This window comes from Brassica napus, chromosome A9, assembly GCF_020379485.1.
Source record: "Brassica napus cultivar Da-Ae chromosome A9, Da-Ae, whole genome shotgun sequence".
Taxonomy (NCBI): Eukaryota; Viridiplantae; Streptophyta; class Magnoliopsida; order Brassicales; family Brassicaceae; genus Brassica; species Brassica napus.
Window position 1 is genome coordinate 35893217 of NC_063442.1, and position 22519 is coordinate 35915735.

The window sequence follows — 22519 nt, forward strand, 5'->3', positions numbered from 1 at the left end:
TGTTTGTTATTGCATAAAAAATTATATATAATATGTATGTGTGGTCACTTACTAATAAGCTAGAATGATATATGTATTATCAGCCATTTAGTGAAGTGGTATATAAATTTAGTTGAGATATTTTATGGAATTTTCCCTACTAATGATATAATCAACATTCATTTATCCTTGTAGCCACATAAAGTTCTTTTGGGGTCGATTTCAGTTCTGGAATAGCATTTTATTGCATCGCTTGCCCTTACTTCTATAAGGATATTATTTTGAATTATTATTACTATTACTCTTATTTTATTAGTTGAAATTAACATTATACTTAGGCTGTTGATTAGGAAGAAACATCCCCCAGAACTTCTCAAGCTCAAGGGGACCCTTCTGATTCTCATCAAACATAGCGAATATATAAGCCTCTATAGCTTTCCCTGGCTTTCTCGGAGTTCCACTTTTCACATGTTGTATCAAATTATTAACATAAGTCATTGCATTCTCCACACTAGTCCCTGCTCCTCCCTGCGTCGGCCAACCGCTCTCAGACACCACGACTTCCAACGATCCTCCCCCTGATTTCTCCAATGCTGCGTAGACCGCGTCAAGTTGGGCGTCGAAGAGGTTATGGTAAGAGTACTGCCCGTCAATGACTGGAGGGGTCGGTTTGAACAGAGCGTACTCTAGAGGGATGTCTTTCATGTCATCCTTGTAGCTGAAGTAAGGGTAGCTATTCAAGAGCAGAGGAGATTGCTTGCTTACCAAGAAACCTATCACCGGTTGGAGAAAGTTGATATAGTCGTCTCTGAATCTTCCGTGCGACGGAGGGTACGTGTCCATGGTGGCTCCCATGTCTATAGCCGTCGACACCTTGATCCCAAGGCCTGCTCTAGAAACCGCGTTATCGATGTTTTTCATGGCCTGGAAGAGAGCCCTCGCAGCTGGCTCCGAGGGTTCCACCTCGTTTCCGACCGTGATGTACCTGAATCTGACACCCTCGTAGTTCTTGACGTTGTTGCGGATCCACGTGTCGGCCTCGGCTTGGCTGGAGGCGATGCGTTCGAGGTCTGCTTTGGGAACGTCGAGGATGAGCTCGATGTTGGAGTTGCGGAGAGCGTTGAGAGTGTCATGGTCGGGGTCGTAAATCCGCATCCTCTGGATGTTGCGGTGCTTGTAAAGAGCCACAACGTCTGATGGACTTGGCCGGGGATTGCCTAACCTTCCGTAGCATACTCCGATTTGTGCAGCTATATATCATTAGTAATAGCATTGCATCAAATAATGTAATATCAATATGGTCATACGATATGATTAATGGGTGTTACATAAGGTTAAAAGATGATTATACACGTGGTGTCGGAAAAGGAAGCCATTAGAAGGCTGAGAAGAATCAGCAACATTGGTGATGAAGTCCATGAGGATAATATCCTTGATTCAGACATTTTCATGAAATAAACGTTAAGATATGATTTTTATGTTATACTTTGAACCGTACCATTGTGGAACTAATAAAGGGAAAAAAACTAGTTTAACCCTAATTCATTAGTTAATTACTGAAATGACTCTAATTTTATTTTAATTATTAATTTATTTTTCATACCTGTTTTACCCCTAAGTCCTTTGTTATCAAAAATAAAAATTACGAAAATGTCATTACTCAGAGACTTATTTTTCCACGTTTTATGTAACCACAAACTTATATTTATTTTTCTTCGGTGACAGATTTATCTTAAATTATATAGACTTAACTAAATTTCTACATATTTATTCTAATAAATTTGTCACGTTTGGTCACAGATTTATTAAATTTTTACAGATTTAATAAGATTTAGTTTCCTTGACCACAAATTTACTTAATTTTGACAGATTTATATAGAATTTGATAGATTTGTTTTTTTCTTTGCTACTGATTTACCTATTTTTGACAGATTTATTTGCGGTTTGACTGATTTATTATCTTTTGACCATGGATTTACTTTATTTTGACAGATTTAATATGGATTTGATAGATTTGTTTATCTTTTGACCACAAATTTATTTACAATTTGATAGATTTATTTTACGTTGGCGACATATTTAATACCGATCACCAAATTTATTAATTATTTGGTCACAAATTTATTAAATTCTACTTAACCGAACTGGTTACTGAAAACAGATTTAACCATTAAATTCTGAACTGATTTAGTTAACATAAAATTTTAATTGAAATAAACCAAAATCTTGCTAACTAACAAATTTAGTTAAATAAACGGAAATAAATTAAGTAAACAAAACTATAACCCAAAAAAAACTGCAAGACTTGCAAGATTCAAGTTTAGCTTATGATTAGTCCTTTTATATGCTTTCTGAATTTTTATATAAACTACGTTTGTTTCTGGCTTTTCTGGTTATGAACAATTCTCTGTTGAAATTGCAGGTGATATGTTGTAACCGTATAGCAAAGCTTTCACCTGTCTTTCGTATCTATTTCTTGAGATTTACTTAGAAAACAACATGTCACGTGTGCATTGTCCCTCTACTCTTTCTCTCTGTTTTATAGTGCGAATATGGGGGTTCAAGCCAGTCAATGGATGAAGTACCATTAATAAAATTTCCCAAATCTATATATGCTTTGAAAAGTCTACGAATATGAATGTTAATTTCTGCGAAATTAGCTTTCAATAGGGTCAAACTAGCTAGAGCGACTGAATTGTTAAATGAATAAATGGTATCAATCGCCCAAACACAAATTTGTATTCGGTTTTCAGAATACTAAATTTAAATCATTTTTGGTACTAGTTTGGTCGGATCATATGGTATTATAACTTTATAAGTCATTCCAATCACGCGTGACAGTTAATTTAAACATTAAATATCTAAATATTTCCACATAATGGATCCATGCACACCCCCACTATAAAAGGTTTTTAAGACTAAATGCGATGAGGACTTCGGTTTTGGCATCATGGTAATGGTAGAAGACTAAAAAGCCGTTAATCACACGTCAACCTATATACTATAATGGTCCATTCGTTTTATTTTGGTTGTCATTTTAAATTTATGCATACAAACTAAAAATATATTTAATTTTACATATTTTCAATATAAAACATAATTATTTATACACATAATCATATTTCAATTATAGAAAAATAAAATAGAAAATATTATTAATAAATTTTGCATTGAAATTATAAAACTATATTTATTTTGAAACAAAATTTGTTTTTTACGACAACAATTAAACTGAAACGGAAGAAGTATATTCTTATTGTTAAGTAAATAATATATAGATAAGGGTATTGAAGCCTCCAACTCTATACTTATGTCATTAGACAAACTAGGTAGCCATCATCAATTATGGTAAGATGATTTTCGTTACTAATAATTCCTCTAATTATCTTTCAAAGTTCTATAGTTAGCCAAAGAAAGTTCGTTTGGGGTCGATCTCTGGTATGGACGATAAAAAATAGACGCATGATGGCTTTGGTTTAGGCTTGTGTTACGTCCAATCGTTTGTTTTATCTAAGATTTATAAGTTTTGTTTTATTATGAACACTCGATCGAGCGATCAACTCTCCATCAGGATCCCAGATCATAGACAACGTGGCTTCCTCCCTCATGGCGGAATCGTTGGCTCTCAGACAAGGTATCAAAGAAGCCCTAAGACTAGGGAGGAGATCAGCTTCGTTTCACTCCGACTGCGCAACGCTCATCAGAGCAATCTCAATCCAAATTCAGATCAAGGAGATCTATGGTGTTCTTCAGGATATTAAGCATCTCTCGGCAAAATTTGATCGTATCAACTTCCTGCATATCTCCCGTTCCCAGAACAGGGAGGTAGACTATCTAGCTAAAATGGCCTTTAAGACCCATCCGTTTTCTTCTTACTTTGTTATGGGCTACCCTTTGGGCCTAAACCTTCATTTGTTTCAGTTTTTAAGTTTTAATATAATCAGTTGTTCAAAAAAAAAAGTTTTATTATGAACAAAAAAATCATATATATATTGTAGATTTTAAAACCACTCTCGTTATATTATTATACTATGGAAATGGAAACATAAGTAAAACATAGCTTAAGGCTCATTATTCTTTATTGTTACAACAAGTTCTCACTTTTTAATACTCAAATAATACTTAAATAGCTGTTCATTGCATCACTAGCCATTGCTTCTTCAAGATGTCTCTTCAAGCATAGATGAAATTAACATTATACTTAGGCTGTTGACTAGGAAGAAACATCCCCCAGAACTTCTCAAGCTCAGGAGGACCCTTCTTATTCTCATCAAACATAGCGAATATATAAGTCTCTATAGGTTTCTTTCGCTTTCTCGGAGTTCCAGTAGTAGTCACATGTTGTATCAAATTATTAACATAAGTCATCGCATTTTGTACACTAGTCTCGGGTCCTCCCTCCGTGGGCCAACCACTCTCCGACACCACGATCCGCCACCTGATTTCTCCAATGCTGCGTAGACTGCGTCAAGATTGGCGTCAAAGAGGTTTTGGTAAGCGTACTGGTCGTCATTGACTAGACTGGATGGTGAAGTGAACAGAGCGTACTCTAGAGGGATGGTGTCCATGTTGTCCTTGTAGCTGAAGTAAGGGTAGTTATTTAAGAGCAGAGGAGATTGCTTGCTTACCAAGAAATCTATCACCGGTTGGAGAAAGTTTTTATACTCATCCGTGAATGATCCTTGCGACGGAGGATAAGTGTTCATGGTGGCTCCCATGTCTATAGCCGTCGACACCTTGATCCCCATCCCTGCTCCAGAAACCGCCTTATCGATGTTCTGCATTGCCTGGAAGAGAATCCTCCCAGCTGGCTCCGCGGGTTTCACCTCATTTCCGACCGTGATGTACCTGAATCTGACACCGTCGTAGTTTTTGACGTTGTCCCGGACCCACGTGTCGGCCTCAGCTTGGCTGGAGGCAACACGGTCAAGGTCTGTTTTGGGAACGTCGAGGATAAGCTCGATGTCGGAGTTGCGAAGAGCGTTGAGAGCTTCTGGGTCCGGAGCGTTAAGCCGCATCCGCTGGATGTTTCTCTGACTGTAAAGTAGAGCTGTCAAATGGTCCGTCCATGTGTAGGTGTTAATTGGTTGGGCCACCCATGGGTTCACCCATTCAAAACAAGCATGGGTGGGTGATGGTCATACCCAAATAAGTTATGGTCTAACTGGGCTAAAAACCCACTTTGCCCATGGGCTAACTGGTCCAAACCAAATGGGTGTTGGGCTGGCCCAAAACACTTAATTTCTAGGTTTAGGCAATTTGGGGAAAATTGAAAATTCACGTTCTCTTCTTCTCTTCTCCCATTCGACGATTCTCTTCTTCTCTTCCACTATTTCTCTTCTCCATTCCCAGATTTTCGTAGCCGCGAGTCCTCCCTTACGTCTTCCTTATGAATCAGTAACCATTGCTCTGTTGTAATCTCCCTTACGTCTTTCACCATTGCTCTGAAACTTCTTTTAGCTGTCTTCTTCTGTGGTAAGTTTCGATTGAAGTTTTCTCATCCAAATATATGTTTACTCAAACCCTTTAAACTAAAACTCATTTTTGATTGAAGGTTTCTCTTCCTTGTTATCTGCTCATAAGGAGGTTCAGCTTTGTCTCCATCTCTCCGCGGTGATTTCAGGTATGATTCTCAAGTTATGTGATGGTCATAACTTAATTTGATTGGTTAAATTGTGAAGCTTGTGGGATTTTGTTTGAGTAGTTTATGGATGATAGTTTATAATTGTTATCTGAAATTAAAGTGAAAAGTGGTGTTGCTTTCTTGACCATGGGACATCATGATTCTCTGTCCTTTTACAACTGTTGTGACTTGAGCTGTACTATTGTGATCAAAATAGAAAAAAACTAAGCTTTAGGAACAAAACTCAGAGAAGGAATGGTTATGCTATAGATTAGAAGGAATTCACGTGTGGAACTTTATGTGTGGAGCTTAATGGACTTTTTTTTTGTTCGTGTGGAACTTTATGAAATAGTTTTTAATTATTATATTAGATAGATCTGAAGATAAATGATTTAGTTTACTTTTGCAAGTTGCAAGTAACTTGTTTGAGTTTGTGGGCTAATGAATCTCGTTTCTTGTCTTGTTTTGGATTCAGAAACCAGCATTTTCATTCACTTGCTGCCTCAGCTTGGTCTTCAGGTATCTCTTGGACTCTCTTCTCTGTTATTTATGCTCTCTACTTTGATTAGGTTAGGCTAATTGACACTGTGTTCTGCTTTGGTCATTAACACTCTGTTCTGATTGCTAATGTCAGCGTTAATCTGCTATATGTCATTAACACTGTGTTCTGAAGTTAATCTGCTATTTTTTTTTCATTAACTTGGGTCAAAATCTTCTCACGTCTGGTTTTTATATACGCAAAAGTTTATGCTACATGTCATAACTGCTAAAGATCTGTATCTTCGTCTGCAATTGTCTTGAGAATTTGGTAAAAATCTGAGGTTGAATCTTTTTTTTTTTGTTGCAGGCTGCAAATAAGAGGAGACAAAGTCACAAAGCTGGAACAAAGTGAATTCATAAACAGTGTTGTTAAAAACTTAAATCATTTGAGATTGTTTCAGATTTTCAAAATTTTAATGTTTTTTAAAGTTTCAAAATTTTACCACTCAATTTTGGATATTTCTATCATATTTCAATGTTGTTTAATATTTAAAATGAGCTTAAATTGAATTTAAACAGATTTGGGCATGTGTTCAGAAAAAAAAAAACAGATTTGGGCCAATATTTAAATTGCTTATAAATGGGTGGGTTTGGGTGTCCAGTTGGGTGATGGGTGTTATTGGGTATGGGTGCTCTTGGGTGTGGGCTAAATATGGGTGTGGGTGTTTTAAGCCCAGAAAAAAAAAACACCCAGTTGAACATACCCATTTGGGTGTGGTCCAACCCAACTGACAGGCCTACGTCCATGGCCCAGTTGGGCATGACCATTTGGACCATTTCAGTTTTGGGCAGTAATGGGTGGTCCATATTGGACAATGGTCCAACAAATGTCCAAGACCAATAGAGACCATGTCCAAATAGGCATGCCCAAGGACACCCAATAATATTTATAATTATTTTTTAATTATTAGTTTAGATTTTATTTCTAAAATTTTGAAATTATGTTTACTTTCTAATATTATAAAAGTATTTTTTTCTTGTCGAAACTGTAAAACTATGTTTTCCTCTCAAAATCGAAAAAAATTCATTTTTCCGTAAAAACCGAGAAATCGCGTTTTTTCGCCAAAACCGAATTTTTTTTTATTTTTCCGCAAAACAGAGAAATTACGTTTTCTCGCAAAAACCGAGAAATTGTATTTTCCGCCAAAATCGAAAAATTACGTTTTCCCGCCAAAACCGAAAAATTATATTTTCCCGCCAAAACCGAGAAATTATGTTTTTTCGTCAAAACCGAGAAATTGGGTTTTCCCGCCAAAACCGGGAAATTGCGTTTTCCCGCCAAAACCGAGAAATTGTGTTTTCCCGCCAAAACCGAGAAATTGCGTTTTCCCGCCAAAACCGAGAAATTGTGTTTTCCCGCCAAAACCGAGAAATTGTATTTTCCCGTCAAGATCTGAGAAATTGTGTTTTCCCACCAAAACCGAGAAATTGTGTTTTCCCGCTAAAACCGAAAAATTGAATTTTCCCGCTAAAACCGATAAATTATATTTTCCCGCCAAAATCTGAGAAATTGTGTTTTCCCACCAAAACCGAGAAATTGTGTTTTCCCGCTAAAACCAAAAAATTGAATTTTCCCGCTAAAACCGAGAAATTGTATTTTCCCGCCAAAATCTGAGAAATTGCGTTTTCCCGCCAAAACCGAGAAATTGTGTTTTTCCGCCAAAACCGAAAAATTAAATTTTCCCGCTGTTTTATGAAATTCATTTTTTCCGTCAAAATTGTGAAATTACGTTTTCCGTCAAAATTGTTAATTTTTTATTTTAACGATAAAACTGTTTTTTTGGGTTCAATTGTAAAGTTATGTTTTCTTTTATTAAATTCATGAAATTATGTTTTATGAAGCCCATGGACACCCATTGTCCATTTGATCTTCGTCCAATTGGACCATATACCAATTGGTCTTTTGTCCAGTTGGACCATTTATTAATTGGGCACGTCTTTAGCCCGCCCAAAATGAATTGGACTGGGCTAGCCCATGGTCAGCCCGCCCAGTTGACACCTCTACTGTAAAGAGCCACAACGTCCGATGGATTTGGTCGGGGGTCGCCTAACATCCCCTAGCATACTCCGATTTGTCCAGCTAATCATTAGCAATGAAATTGCATCAAATAATTTAATATTATATAACATAATCAATATGGTCATATGAGATGATTACTGGGTGTTACATAAGCTTAAAAAATTATTCAACCTGTGGTGTCGAAGAATGAAGCCATTAGAAGGCATAGAAGAACCAGCAACATTGGTGATAAGGATACTATCCTTGATTCAGACATTTTCATGAAACAAATGTTAAGATAAGATTTTTATGTTATACTTTGAACCGTACCATTGTGCACCTAGTTTATAGTGCGAGTATGAGGTTCAAGTCGGTCATTGGATGAAATATCAGTAACAAATATTTCTCTAGATCTATGCTTTGAAAAGTCTACGAATATTAGTTTTCTGCAGAAGTAGCTTTTAGTATGGTCAAAGTAGCTAGAGGGACTTAAGTGTTACGTTGGATCAATCGCACAAAACAAAATTGTATTTGGTTTTCAGAATACTCAAATTTAAATCGTTCTTGTGTTTTCTTTGGGTACTAGCTAGGTCGGCTCATGGTAGGGAGGTACACGAATCGAATATTCGAAGCTTTGGAGGTATTTGTGATCCGATCCATTTTATTTGAACAATCAACTATTCAATTTGATTTGATCCGTATTTATTCGAATACTCGATTATCGGATAATCAGAAATTTTATTTTTTTAATTGAATATCCGATTCGATCCATACAAATAAAATTAAAATAAATAAATAAATACCCAAAATAATGTAAAATAGTAATATATTTATTACTAAAATAAAAATCACTTATCTTTTACATTTTTAATAACGAGAATAATAAATTTAAGAAAGAAAAATATTGTAAAACTTACATACCATAGAATAATAAATTTAAAGATATGATAGTACAAACATAGAGGCTCATGATTAGTTACTTTATCTTAAACTATAAAATAGAGTAACTTTATAATGGAGTTTGAGTTTGCTCCAATGGTACTTTATTTTAGAATAGAAAATAGAGTAATGAAAAAAAAAATTATTCTATATTTAGAGTAAATCTATTTTTCACTTTATTATATAGTGAAAATAGAGTACTATTAGAGCATTTATATTCTAAACTCTATTTTAAAGTGAAAAATAAAACGAGGTGGTAGATGCCCTTAAGGTTTGGGGTTCGAATCCCAGACTATACAATTTATTGCAGATTACAGGAAATTCAGGTTTCAAGTCCCGGAAAGAGCGGTTAATTAAACAATTATGCAGACTACAGAAGGGCTTACAAGGGATTTTTCAGTATGGTGCAAATAAATCTGGTCAGACGTGGATCTTCATATGACGACTCAGGTGATGTAGTTAGGCGTAGGTCTTCATAAGACAAGTAGTATTGTCGGTTGTCGAATCGTCTATGTAATCTTTCTTATATCATAATTGTAAGATCATAAAAAATCAGCGTTAAAAAAAATGCCCTTAAGGAAAAATATGACTTGTAATAATTTTACCGAATTATTTTCCCCAACTTTTTTTACCGTATTGTCTGCATGGTGGGCACAGTACAAGCCGTTAATCACACGTCAATCGTTGACCATATAATTATATATCCTTACGTCATTAGACAAACTAGCCATAATCAATTAATGGTAAGCTGACTTTCGTTACTAATAATTCCTCTTATCATCATTCAAAGTTCTGTCATTTACCTAATAGCCAAAGAAAGTTTTTTTGGGGTCGATTTAAGTTCTGGACGACGAAAAATACACGCATGGTGGCTTCAGTTAGGCTTGTGTTACGTCCAAACGTTTGTGTTACTATGAACTAAAATAATATATGTATATACATTGTAGAAATTAAACCACTCTCATTATATTATAGAAACAGAAGGAGTAAAACATAATTGAAGGCTCATTATTCCTTATCATTACAACACGTTCCCCGTTTTAATACCAATACAGAAAAGGCCATCAAATAACAGACATAAAGCATTTTATTGTATCAGTATCCCTTGCTTAGTATCTTCAAGGATTTTAGCTGAAATTAACATCATACTTAGGCTGTTGACTAGGAAGAAACATCCCCCAAAACTTCTCAAGCTCAGGAGGACCCTTCTGATTCTCATCGAACATAGCGAATATATAAGTCTCTATAGCTTTCCCTGGCTTTCTCGGAGTTCCACCCTTCACATGTTGTATCAAATTATTAACATAAGTCATAGCATTCTCCACGCTAGTCCCTGCTCCTCCCTCCGTGGGCCAACCACTCTCCGACACCACGATTTCCAACGACCCTCCGCCTGATTTCTCCAGTGCTGCGTAGACCGCGTCAAGATTGGCGTCGAAGAGGTTTGTGTAAGAGTATGGGTCGTCATTGACTACAGGGGTCGGTTTGAACAAAGCGTACTCAAGGGGGATGGAGTTCATGTTGTCCTTGTAGCTGAAGTAAGGGTAGTTATTCAAAAGCAGAGGAGATTGCTTGCTTACCAAGAATTCTATCACCGGTTGGAGAAAGTTCTTGTACTCATCCGTGAATCTACCGTTCGATGGAGGGTACGTGTCCGTGGTGGCTCCCATGTCTATAGACGTGGACACCTTGATCGCGAGGCCTGCTCCAGAAACCGCGTTATCGATGTTTTGCATGGCCTGGAAGAGAATACTACCGGCTGACTCCGAGGGTTTCACCTCGTTTCCCACCGTGATGTAACGGAACCTGACACCGTCGTAGTTCTTGACGTTGTTTTGGACCCACGCGTCGGCCTCCGCTTGGCTGGAGGCGACACGTTCGAGGTCTGTTTTGGGAACGTCGAGGATGAGCTCGATGTCGGAGTTGCGGAGAGCGTTGAGAGCATCTGCGTCTGGAGCGTAAAGCCGCATCCGCTGAATGTTTCTCCGCTTGTAAAGAGCCACAACGTCCGAGGGACTTGGCCGGGGATCGCCTGACATCCCGTAGCATACTCCGATTTGTGCAGCTAATCATTAGTAATAAAATTGAATCAAACAATGTAATATCATATAATATAATCAATAAGATAATTAATGGGCGTTACATAAGCTCAAAAGATGATTATACCCGTGGTGTCTAAGAAGGAAGCCATTAGAAGGCTGAGAAGAATCAGCAACATTGGTGATAAGTATAAGATCCTTGATTCAGACATTTTCATGAATAAGAAAAGTTAAGATATGGATTTTTTTTTATATTATACTTTGAATCGTATCAGTATGCACCTTATTTATAGTGCGAGTCTGGGGTTTAAAGTCAGTCATTAATGAATGAAATACCAATAACAAATATTTCTCGGGAGCTATGTTTTGAAAAAAATCTACGAATACGAGTTTTCTGCACAAGTAGCTGTTGAGTTATTAGTCGTGAATCATACGTTAATCACGTCAATCGCGCGTCGACCGTTAACTAAATTGTATCATTACGTCATTAGAGTATTAGACTTTTCACACACTAGCCAACATCAGTTATATTGTTAGACCAATGTTACCGTAAAACAAGTTAGAAACTAAAGTCTACAATCTACAATCCACAACGTAAAAAGAAGAAAAGTAAGCAAAAGAAAGAATAGTTTAGGTGAAACACCATAACGAAGAATCAAACATTATTCACAACAACGGATTTTAATCCATGTCACATAATATATATCTACTAACATTTGGTTAACTGTGACATGTGAAGTTTCTATAAAACATTGGTTTTGGTGTGTGATTGTGTTGGTCGTTGTGGTTACTGTTTTGTGGTCGTGAAGGCAGCTAATTAGCATAATGACAATGAACCGGACAAGTCAAACAAGTCTTTTGTTGTCGGTTAGTCTTGGGTGCGTACCTAACTGTATTGCTGTTTGTTGTTGAACATTAAAATGTGAAGAAAGTGTCTTTCATTTTTTTTCGCTCCAATATTCACTCCAACGACTGAGTATCGGTTATGCTAATTAATTTAGTTTGAGCAAATTAGCTCAATATGCTCAAAAGAGTGGAATACCATTGAATTGGGGTAAAATGGTAGTGATGGAGAAAAAAAATTAAAAGAAAATAAGGTATGAAGTGTAAATAAAGGGGAAGTTGTGCGTATGGAGTATAAATACTTATTTAGTATTTCAATAAAATGAATAGAAAATTCACATTACGGGGCCTTTGTTCGAGACTCTGGTGATATGTTTTGATTTTATAACTTTGAAACGAAATAAGCCCAACAACAAAATAAGCCCAACAAAGAACCTGAGACTAACCCCATCCCAATTTAAACTTAACCCAAATCGAATCATAAACCAACTAAACCGAAGAATTAACAACCATTCTCAAAGATAATTTAATTGGATTAAAAAAATTCATATCCAAAAATTCGAAATTGAATTCCAAACATCTAAAGAAAATAAAATAAAATAACTGATCTTTTGAAAATTTTGATGATAATAGTTTTAATTTAAAAATCGGAATTCAAACCAAACCGCATCAAATTGATGATACTAAAATACAAACCAGAAAAGTCCTAACCAAATAAATCCAAACGATAACCAACTCCAACTTTGTCAAATGCGCGTAAATCCTCGCCACATCTGACCGTTCGTTTTCTTCAAACCCCAACGGACGGCCACGATCGTCCAATCAGCATCGTCTTCATTTTCAACAAAGAGAGTCCTTAACGCCGGCTGAATCAATCAATCAAAAAAAAAAATCAACCACTTCATCATCATCATCGTCTCAGATTTCGAAAAATGGCAGCGAAGATCTCCCAGCTTGCGTGTTTCTCCTCCACCAACCGCCAATTCAACTTCCAGAACCGATCGTTTCCAAACCTTAGGCTCCGCCCCGAGGTAAATTTCTTCGAGTATCTCATGTAAAGGACCGAGCTTTCTTCGTTTTGATCTGATTACGGTGATGCCCAGTATCGTAATTTCCTGATTGCTGTCGAAAAGTTACGAGCTTGATTGGTTTTAGACCTACTCAGAGACTTTGAAATGGTTCATCTTTTGGACTTGAATTGTTTTTATAATGTCTTAGATAGCTCGAAACAATCTTACTCAGTTCTTTGTTTGTAGCTCTGTGCCTTTTTTAATGCGTTATCTGTGCTAATAAGCTTGGCATGGTGGCAGTCTTTTGTAGTTAGATGCGTTGATGGGAACAGCTCGGAAACACCAGCTTCTCTGAGCTATGCAGCTGAGGTTTCGAAACCTTTCGTTGAGAAAACATCTACAGTGGATGAAACTACTACGGGTAAAGAGGAACATGTTGGCTCAACACAGCCTAAAAGAGCAGCGAAGATTCATGACTTCTGTTTTGGCATTCCTTATGGTACTTTTTGTGACTCTCTCTCAGAACTTAATTTCAAATCTTAGCGTTACTGAGCTGCTTGTTAAAGTTCCTAATGCAACTCATATCAGAGTATTCATTGGCAGGGTAACTTATTGGTGTTAATTTTACTTCTCAGGTGGTCTGGTTATGAGTGGGGGATTGCTTGGATTTGCGTTTTCAAGAAATCATACAAGTTTAAGTACTGGGGTTCTCTATGGTGGTGGCCTTCTAGCTCTTAGTACGCTGAGCATGAAGATTTGGCGACAGGGAAAATCTAGTTTCCCTTATATTCTAGGTCAAGCAGGTAATCTTCATCTACTATTAGTGGATATATGGAAAGAAGTGGGATACTAAAAAGTGTTCATCTCTTAACCAAGATCACTGTGTCCATATTGTGGTTACTCATTCTTTCGATACAATAAATTTGCAGTGCTTTCAGCTGTTGTCTTCTGGAAGAACTTCACAGCTTACTCTATGGTAATTCATCATCTTTGTGATCATTCTGATTGTTTAATTTTTGCTTGCTTGGCTTCAACTACTTGATGTTGTACTTATGCAGACTAAGAAGCTCTTTCCTGCTGGGCTATTTGCTGTCGTCAGGTGAGAAGTTCTTTTGTGATCTATAAGAGTCTGATGTATCCATCTTTATTGGCTTCATCATGCAACCTTGTGTTCGTGTCTTATTCATTGCAGTGCTGCCATGTTGTGTTTCTATTCGTACGTGGTGCTCTCTGGAGGAAACCCACCTCCAAAGAAACTTAAACCATCTGCTACTACTAGTCCTTCATACTGAAGAAACTTCACATAGGTTAGATTCAAAGATGGAGATCTTCTCTTTTGGTGGCTCTTGTGCGTTTGATTCCTGGTGTAATTTTATACTTTTGACTTTTGAGGCAATAACTGTGACCTGTTCTTTCCAATGTCGTAATTGAAAGTTTTGTTTACTGGTGACATATGCTATGCTAGTCTTCAATCTTAATCTAATTAGAAATTGCTCATATAAGGCAGAAACTTATTTTGGCTTAATCACAAGTAAATAAACCTTAAAAGCTTTGATTGTAAAATAACCTTCAGTAGATTAAACAAAGGGCTAATCTGGCTAACAAAATTAGGAAAAAATCTGAATCCAACATTAAATAGAACTTTTGCAAAGATGAACATCTGTGTAGGCATGATTCAAAGGTCAAAAACAATTGATTGCAGACAAAACAAAATGATGATTATCAAGGAAGGGTTCTAAGGATAGAGTCGACAGCAAAATTATGATTAACGAGCTGCTTGTCCTTGTGTGTGTTCTAAGAGCTGAGTCACTAACTTGTAAGTCCGTCCTGACAAGGCTTTGGTGTGGTTAATCAACTGCTCATGCCTGCATTACATGGTAAACGAGTTTAGATTGTAGAATTTTCAGATATAAGGGACTACTATAAGATGGTATTCTTCTTACACGTTGGGCTGAGTAGGCTCCATGATTACGGTTCCTGACTCGGAATCAATCTTGGCATCAAGCTTTGAGGTGCGGATAAGGTTTACAATCCATCTCTCTGCCTCCTCATAGTTCAGATTCAATTTCTCAGCAAGCACCCTGACAAGGCCATGATATTCTCAGTATAAATACAAAGTTATACTACAAAACCACACAAACTCTTCTTGCCATCATAAAAAACCAGCCGGGTTTGTGATAAAGAGAGTTTAAACGAACATGATAACTTACCCCATGTCTATTCGCTGATGAATTCTGCAATAGGTTTCGAAGATAAAGAGGCGGGCATTTTCTAGAAACTCATCTCTCAATGGAACAGTTGAAAAGTTCCCATTCTCTACTCGCTTTCCAAGGAATGGATCGTTCACAATGACCTACATCATGGTAGCATGTTAGACTCTTGATTGTATTATCCTACACCATATCCAGAAATACAAAATAAATGTGAAAGGCTTGTACCTCTTCACACTCTTTCATCTTCTTTTGAGCCCCATCGAAGTCATAATTGACAAACACACATGCCAAGAACTCGACAATAGGATCTTTGTAGGAGTAGTGCTCTTGCTGAATGACCTTAATGAACTCTTTCAGTTGAGGCCTTTTCCTTTTGTTGACAATGAAAGCAGTTGCCAAGTAACGCAGCAAGTGTGGAGCACTAGTTTGTATGGCATTCAGATACCTACAATTATAAATAATATTAGTATGTTTAGCTAAAGCTAACTTAGATGCAAACGAAAAGAACAAAGGTGAAAGCATAGATAGGTTTCAAATGAAATGGAGATATGAATTTCTAAACAGAGATGTTACTTCGCTACTATATATAAACCTATATCAAGGAATAGGAACTTACTTGTCTTGGTTAAAAAGATCAATGATCTGTGTCCTTCCGTTGTCATGGTTAAAGAAGATATAGAGACCCCAATGCATCAACCAAATCCTGTTCTGCACCTGGTTTAACGGCGATGCAAAACTCTGAACAAAAACAAATGCTAATTAGCATATATATATACTCACATAAGGCTACAAAAGGTAGAAGAGTCTAATAAACCAGACCTTTGAGTCAATAATATCTTTAACACGGTTAAGCTCTTCAAATGCAATGTCCCAGTTCTGCATCAATATCTCAGATGCAAGCTTTCCCCACAAGGCGCTCAAACTTCTCTCAAGGTTAGAGCAAAGGGTCCTGTACTGGTAAAGGTAATCAGCAGCACCAGAATAGTTACCACACTCAAACTGAAACTTGGCGTACTGATACAACGCCTCAATCTGGTCCGGACCAATCTGATAGAAAAAAACATCACACACAACAACAAGAACTGAGTTCCTCAAAATACCAAATGCAAATCAGACAACCTTCTGTGCACAAATCAGACAACTTTTTGAGCACAAAGCAAACAACTTTTTGTACGAAACAGACAACTTTTTGTGCATAAATCAGACAACTTTACCAGACAAAACACACAAACCTGGTAGCGTTCCTTCAGCATCTGGAGATTAAACTGCTTATCAGCCCTAAGCTCCTGAACAGCAGCAGGGTTCAAAAGGAAAGTCACGAGCGGTGCAGCAGCCTCCTCCAGAGACTTGAGCCTCGCCACAACCTCAGCTCTCCTCTCCACCATATCTATCACCACCACAAGACTCATCATCAGTCAAACCAACCAACAAAGACTCAAACTTTCAACAGACATTATTACCTTGAGGAGCGTCTTCGGTGTGGTAAAGACTCTTGTGGATGTCCATTGCGTAATCAACCATGTTGGTCTTGTTCAAAAGCTCGATCTTGAACTTGAGGATCTGCTCATCGGGGTAAAGCTGACGCTCTTGGAGGAACTCGAGTATGGGGAACACAAGGTGTCTGTCTAGGTTGGGAGCTACTCGTGGTGTCAGGTCATAGTTCTCTTTGATTTCCGCCATCGTCGTAATCTCCGTCGAGCTCTCAAGACGGCAGAGATGGAGTTTTGGAGACGATGAGGAGACTCTGTATATTGGAATTAGGGTTACCTCGAATAATAATACTTTCGATATTTATTGAATAGCCCCTATGGTTCTTATATATTCTTATGAACTCTAAATTTACTTTTTAATAAAACGACACCGTTGCTGCCGAGGGATCTTTATCGTCTCCGTCGTCATCTAACCGGCTATCGGGGGGCTTTTTTAAAAGAAAAAAGGAAAATTAAATTATTTTTAGAGAGGAGGGGCGCAAGGTAAGGAGCTTTCATGGAGTAGCGTATGTTAGTATATTGCAACTAGGGGTTAGATCGAATAATACTTTCAGTTAGGACTTGAGTATCCCATATTCCCATCCGGATTTCGGTTCGGATTTACCGATTTTTTGGTATTTTAGTTTATTAAAAACAGATACCACATTAAAACCATAACTACTTTCGTTTGGTTTAGTTCGGTTTATATACAATTACTTTTCGGTTTATTCAGTTTTATACCAAAAATTATAAATATATTTATCTTTTATAATATTTTGAGTTATTAAATAAAACATGAAGTTTTTAAATAAACTATTTTTATTATTTTTTTACTGTTTGAAATAATTAGTAAACAAATTAAATTAATAATAATAATAGTTTTTATAGAATAAAATTAAGAAAATAGTAATCCATAATATTATTAAATAACTAAATATTATTGCACATATTTTTCAATAAAAAAGTAAAAATTATGTTTTGTTAATTTGATAAAAAATGAAAAAAATAATTTTTAACTTAAATATTAAATTACTAAAATCAATATCTTAAATATGAAGATCATATCAGTAAAATAAATGTATGTATATAATTTACATATAACTATACTACTATATTTTAATTAATCGGTTTATATACCAAACCATATTTATATACTACGGTTTCTTAAAATTAGCATTGATTCAATATATTCGGTAATACCACTTTTTTTATTTCAGTTCGGTTCGGTAACACTTCACTATTTATATATTTGCCCATATGCTTATCTATCTATATAAAAAAATGTTCGTCTCTCTCCCGTGAAGTCACGTCATCAATTCGTGCGTTATGGGAGTGACACGTATCTCATTTTATATTTAGGGCCAAAATAAATGAATGCAATTAAGGGTGATTGAACCCAGCACCTCTAGCACTGATAATTTCTCTTAGGACCACTAGGCTAAAGTCACTTTTTATAAATATGTGGCCGCGAAAATACTTATTATAGTGTCAGCTGGAAGTCCATGCTTCTTCTGCTTGTGGCCAGGGCCGACACTGAACTGACGTCAAGATGAAGATCGTGAAGTTAAAAACTTTGCTCCAAACAGTTTTGCAATGTTTCCAACTTTTATAACTTGATGCATATAATATATATCAAAATACATTTGTTGTACACGCTTTTATTAGTTTTGTTTTTAAAAGAAGGTATTTACAGTTATAAATGTTTTGTGCCAGTGAAGTAATGGTTGAAAAATCTCTATACATATGTCATTTAAAAAAACACACAACTTCTATATATAGTCAATACATATGTCCATGTTATATTCTAGACTAAATATTTTCTCTTTTAAAAATATAGAAAACAATTCTTTTAGTCTACAAGTAAATGTTGTAGAGTAAGTATGCATTATACAAAATAATATATATTTAAAATCCATACACAAAAACATAAAAGTTGTTATAGGCATCTTTCTGACACATGCACACTCCACTATGAATAAGAATTAAAAAAAACAGTATTGTCATCAAACTTTATCACAAATCCACATTTGTACATCTGTAATTATGAGTTGGACAATTAGTTAATTTGATACAATACCAAAGCAAGAATAATCGAAAAATAACTATACCACCGCATACTAATAAGTAAGACATAACAGATAACCAAATTCTTGAATCTTAAAACAAATTTCAACTCGAGTATTTAGTGAATATCAAATTAACTAATATCCCGTCCGTAGGGCGGGCCGATCCTAGTTATATATACTTACTAGGTGATTTTCCCGTGCTCATGCACGGATATAAATATTTCTAAAGTAAATAAATTATAATAATTGATTGCTACTTACTTTTAATTTTAAATTAATTTATAATTTATATGCATCATTTATATTAATACTACTATATTATTTTAATTATACATATAATTTTATATATATTATATCTAATCAGTTTTGTTGTTTTTCAGTCGATTTAGTTATCATTTGGGTAAATTAGATTACATATATGAATTCAACTGTAATATTTTTTTATTCTATATATTAAAATTTTGATTAATTTCTTATTTGCATTTAGGTGGTTGTTATTTTAGATATGTAAATATATTTTATGAAGATTATGTATAACTTAAGATATATTGTGCTTAGAATGAAATAAAAAAATAAACTAAAGTGTTTGATTCCAAATTACATAAATTAATATAACGAAACGATAATATTCTGAATTCTCATGCATATATATAAATTTTACAAAAAAAAACTAAATTGTAACAGTTGGTTAATATTATATTTTCATTTTTAATATGTTTTGAGTTGAGTTACATATATTCTTTCAAATTAAAAATGAAGTATAATTATTATTTTTATTATATTTAAGTTAAATGTGCATGTATTTTCATAATATTTATCAAATTATATGTTGATGTTTTTAAAAAACTTATTAGTAAATAAAACGATGATCAATATGAAGTTACATGCGTAAGTAGCTGATGCATTTTTGATAGCTCATGTGCACATATCAATATTTACAATAATTAAAATATTTTAAAAATTCTAAATAACTTTATGTCTTTGATTTATTGAATGGAAACTAAAATTTATTTTAAATAATCTTAAAAATGAGAATTCAGATTTGTTTTGGTATTTTGATTATTGTTCTATTAAGTTCCACAAACATAAAATTTAAAAGAATATTTAATATTAAGAAAAAATAACTTTAATAATGATAAAATATAATATATCTGTCTCATTAAACTATTTTGTAACTATTTGATCTAAGGATGTTTATTTTTAAAAAAAAAATTAGTTTTTTTTTTTGATATCTCTTAAAAATAAGCAGTAAAAAATACAATTTGTCGATATTTGTATGCTGTAATTGAAAGATATTACAGTCAACTAAATTATGAAACTCTTAAAAATAAGCAGTAAAAAATTGTGATTGTATTTAAAAATAATATTATATAAGTAAAATATAATTTATCAATATTTTTTTGCTGTAATTGAAAGATATTATAGTCAACTAAATTTATAAAACTCTTAAAAATAAGTAGTATTTTGATCTAAGAAAATACATTATATAGAAATTTTTGAAACTCTTACATTATATAGAAATTTATATTTTGATCTAAGAAAATATAGATATAAAGAAAGTATTTTATTAGTTCAAAATTATATTTATGTTATTTAAAAATATTTTTTAAATGTAATATTACTATTTTGTGAACTTTTCTTTTTTATGAAATCATATTATATATACATATATTTTCGTTTTTCAATTATTTTTTTTAACTTTATAAAAAATTTTCTTTTTATTATATGTGTATATTTTTGAGAATTTTTTTAAAATAAAACTAACTAAAATAATAAATAATAGTATTTTAAATGTAAGTTAATTCATTAAGGGTATCAGTGTAATCAACCATCGTGAGAGTTAACGTGAGAGCGACACATAGGAAACTGACTTCTCAAATCTTATTATATAAAGTTTGGTTTTTCAAAGTTGCTAATTAACATGATAGCGACATGTGTCAATAATTTTTTTTAAGATTGCGACATGTGTCAAAATATGATTTTTTCTTAGGATTTAAAAGAGATTTAGAAAATAAAAGTTATCATTATAAAAATATCTTTTTACGATTCTTTTTAAGATTTTGGAAAAAAACAATTAATATTACATAGTCTTTTACAATTATATATTGTTAAATCATTGGATATTAGTTTTTATTTTTTTAATCCTAAACAAGTAAATAACTGTAAGAAGTTAGTTGAAAGTAGTTTTTTGTTTAAAAAAATATAATTTTCGTTTTTAAAGATAATAAAGAAATAAAATTGTAAAAGATAAATATTAACTAAAACAAAATCTGAAAAAACGAATTATAAAATCCTACAAGTACAAGATATTATTTAATAAAAATCAAAAAGTAAAACTAAATATAAAATAAGTAATATTTATTTTTCTTAAACCTAAACAAAAGAAAATTGTAAAAGATTATATTGCTATTACATAGTCTTTTACAATTACATATTGTTAAAATTATAGGATAGTAATTTTTACCTTTTTAAATCCTAAACAAGTAAATAATTGAAAAATCTATTTGAAAGTAATTTTTTTGTTTAAAAAAATATAAATTTCGTTTTTAAAGATAATAAAGAAAGAAAATTGTAAAAGAAAAATATAAACTAAAACAAATCGAAAAAAAAACGAATTAGAAATTCCTACAAGTACAAGAAATTATTTAATAAAAATCATTAAGTAAAACTAACTATAAAATAAGTAATATTTATCTTTTAAAAGCCTAAACAAAAGAAAATTTTAAAAGTATTACTATTATTTTACTATAAATAACAAACTTTCTTTTTTAAATTTCGTTTTTAAAGATAATAAAGAAAGAAAATTGTAAAAGAAAATATTAACTAAAACAAATCTATAAAAAATGAATTAGAAAACCCTACAAGTACAAGAAATTATATAATAAAAATCATTAAGTAAAACTTACTATAAAATAAGTAATATTTATTTTTTAAAAGCCTAAAAAAAAGAATTTTTTTAAAAGTATTGCTATTATTTTACCATAAATAACAAACTTTCCTTTTTTATAGATAATTGTAAGTTAGTAATTTATAAATTAAAATATAGCTACTAATATTTCACAAATATATTTAGGTTTTAGCTTCCACATATTATTTTCAAAAATAAAATATTATTTACGAATAAAATATTACCTAAGTATTTTCTTTAAATTTCTTGATACAACTCAATTTTTCTTATCATCTTATTACATTTTATGCAGCTAACTCAATTGTTTTTCAATTATGATGTGTTGTCATATATAAGTATGTGTGAATATGAAAAATATGATACATATTTGTTTGTACGTATAAGACAAAATATAAAATTTGTTAAACAGAAATTTTTATTAAAAATAAATTAACTTTATAAGAAAATTAAACTAAAACGAATTATAGTATCCTACCAATACAAGAAAACTTTTAATGAAAAATATTAAAGAAAACAATTATAAAATAAGTAAGTTTCCTTTTTTAAAAGTCTAAATAAAATAAAATAGTAAAAGAAATATTATTTTTCTTATAAATAACTAAATTTCCTTTTTCATAGGTAATTTTGTGTTTAGAAAATTATAAACCCAAAAAACTTCAAATATTTGACTCGATATGATTGTTACATGTACCTATAAAAAATTATATTGTTAATGTGTCAATAAAAACTTTCCTTTTGTGAAAATAACTTTTGTTTCCTAAAATCCAAAATAAAATAGATTTGTAAAATAATTTTTCCTTTTTTAATCTTCACCAAATAAGATTTTTTAAACATTAATATTGTGACATGTGTTAATCTATCTCATAATTAAAAATATATATACTAAGATAT

General features: G+C 33.3%; 4 protein-coding genes, 1 long non-coding RNA gene and 1 pseudogene across 5 annotated transcripts; 2 read left to right on the plus strand and 4 right to left on the minus strand.

Annotated features, from left to right (window-relative positions):
• Positions 1-201: 201 nt before the first annotated feature.
• On the minus strand, positions 202-2802 carry LOC111198011 (glucan endo-1,3-beta-glucosidase, acidic isoform-like). Its single transcript, XM_022714603.2, has 2 exons — positions 1331-2802; positions 202-1229 (listed from the first exon to the last, which is right to left on the minus strand). The coding sequence occupies exons 1-2, from the start codon at positions 1428-1430 to the stop codon at positions 292-294; spliced, it is 1038 nt and encodes a 345-aa protein (XP_022570324.2). The 5' UTR covers positions 1431-2802; the 3' UTR covers positions 202-291.
• A 1278-nt stretch (positions 2803-4080) lies between these two features.
• On the minus strand, positions 4081-8688 carry LOC125578459 (annotated as a pseudogene).
• LOC125578460 lies at positions 5062-6691 on the plus strand. Its single transcript, XR_007316571.1, has 4 exons — positions 5062-5454; positions 5534-5602; positions 6078-6121; positions 6450-6691. It is a non-coding gene; the product is annotated as an uncharacterized LOC125578460 (long non-coding RNA).
• A 1375-nt stretch (positions 8689-10063) lies between the features above and the next one.
• LOC106451586 (glucan endo-1,3-beta-glucosidase, acidic isoform-like) lies at positions 10064-11435 on the minus strand. The gene is made up of 2 exons (XM_013893532.3): positions 11247-11435; positions 10064-11145 (listed from the first exon to the last, which is right to left on the minus strand). The coding sequence occupies exons 1-2, from the start codon at positions 11335-11337 to the stop codon at positions 10208-10210; spliced, it is 1029 nt and encodes a 342-aa protein (XP_013748986.3). The 5' UTR covers positions 11338-11435; the 3' UTR covers positions 10064-10207.
• Positions 11436-12786: 1351 nt separating this feature from the next.
• LOC106451581 (protein FATTY ACID EXPORT 1, chloroplastic) lies at positions 12787-14424 on the plus strand. Its single transcript, XM_013893529.3, has 6 exons — positions 12787-12993; positions 13273-13471; positions 13608-13775; positions 13902-13948; positions 14031-14071; positions 14165-14424. The coding sequence occupies exons 1-6, from the start codon at positions 12895-12897 to the stop codon at positions 14262-14264; spliced, it is 654 nt and encodes a 217-aa protein (XP_013748983.2). The 5' UTR covers positions 12787-12894; the 3' UTR covers positions 14265-14424.
• A 159-nt stretch (positions 14425-14583) lies between these two features.
• On the minus strand, positions 14584-16965 carry LOC106451582 (eukaryotic translation initiation factor 3 subunit E). The gene is made up of 8 exons (XM_048741215.1): positions 16646-16965; positions 16418-16572; positions 16005-16232; positions 15802-15923; positions 15411-15630; positions 15183-15325; positions 14916-15053; positions 14584-14837 (listed from the first exon to the last, which is right to left on the minus strand). Exons 1-8 carry the CDS (start codon positions 16863-16865, stop codon positions 14738-14740), a joined length of 1326 nt encoding a protein of 441 aa, XP_048597172.1. The 5' UTR covers positions 16866-16965; the 3' UTR covers positions 14584-14737.
• Positions 16966-22519: the final 5554 nt, after the last annotated feature.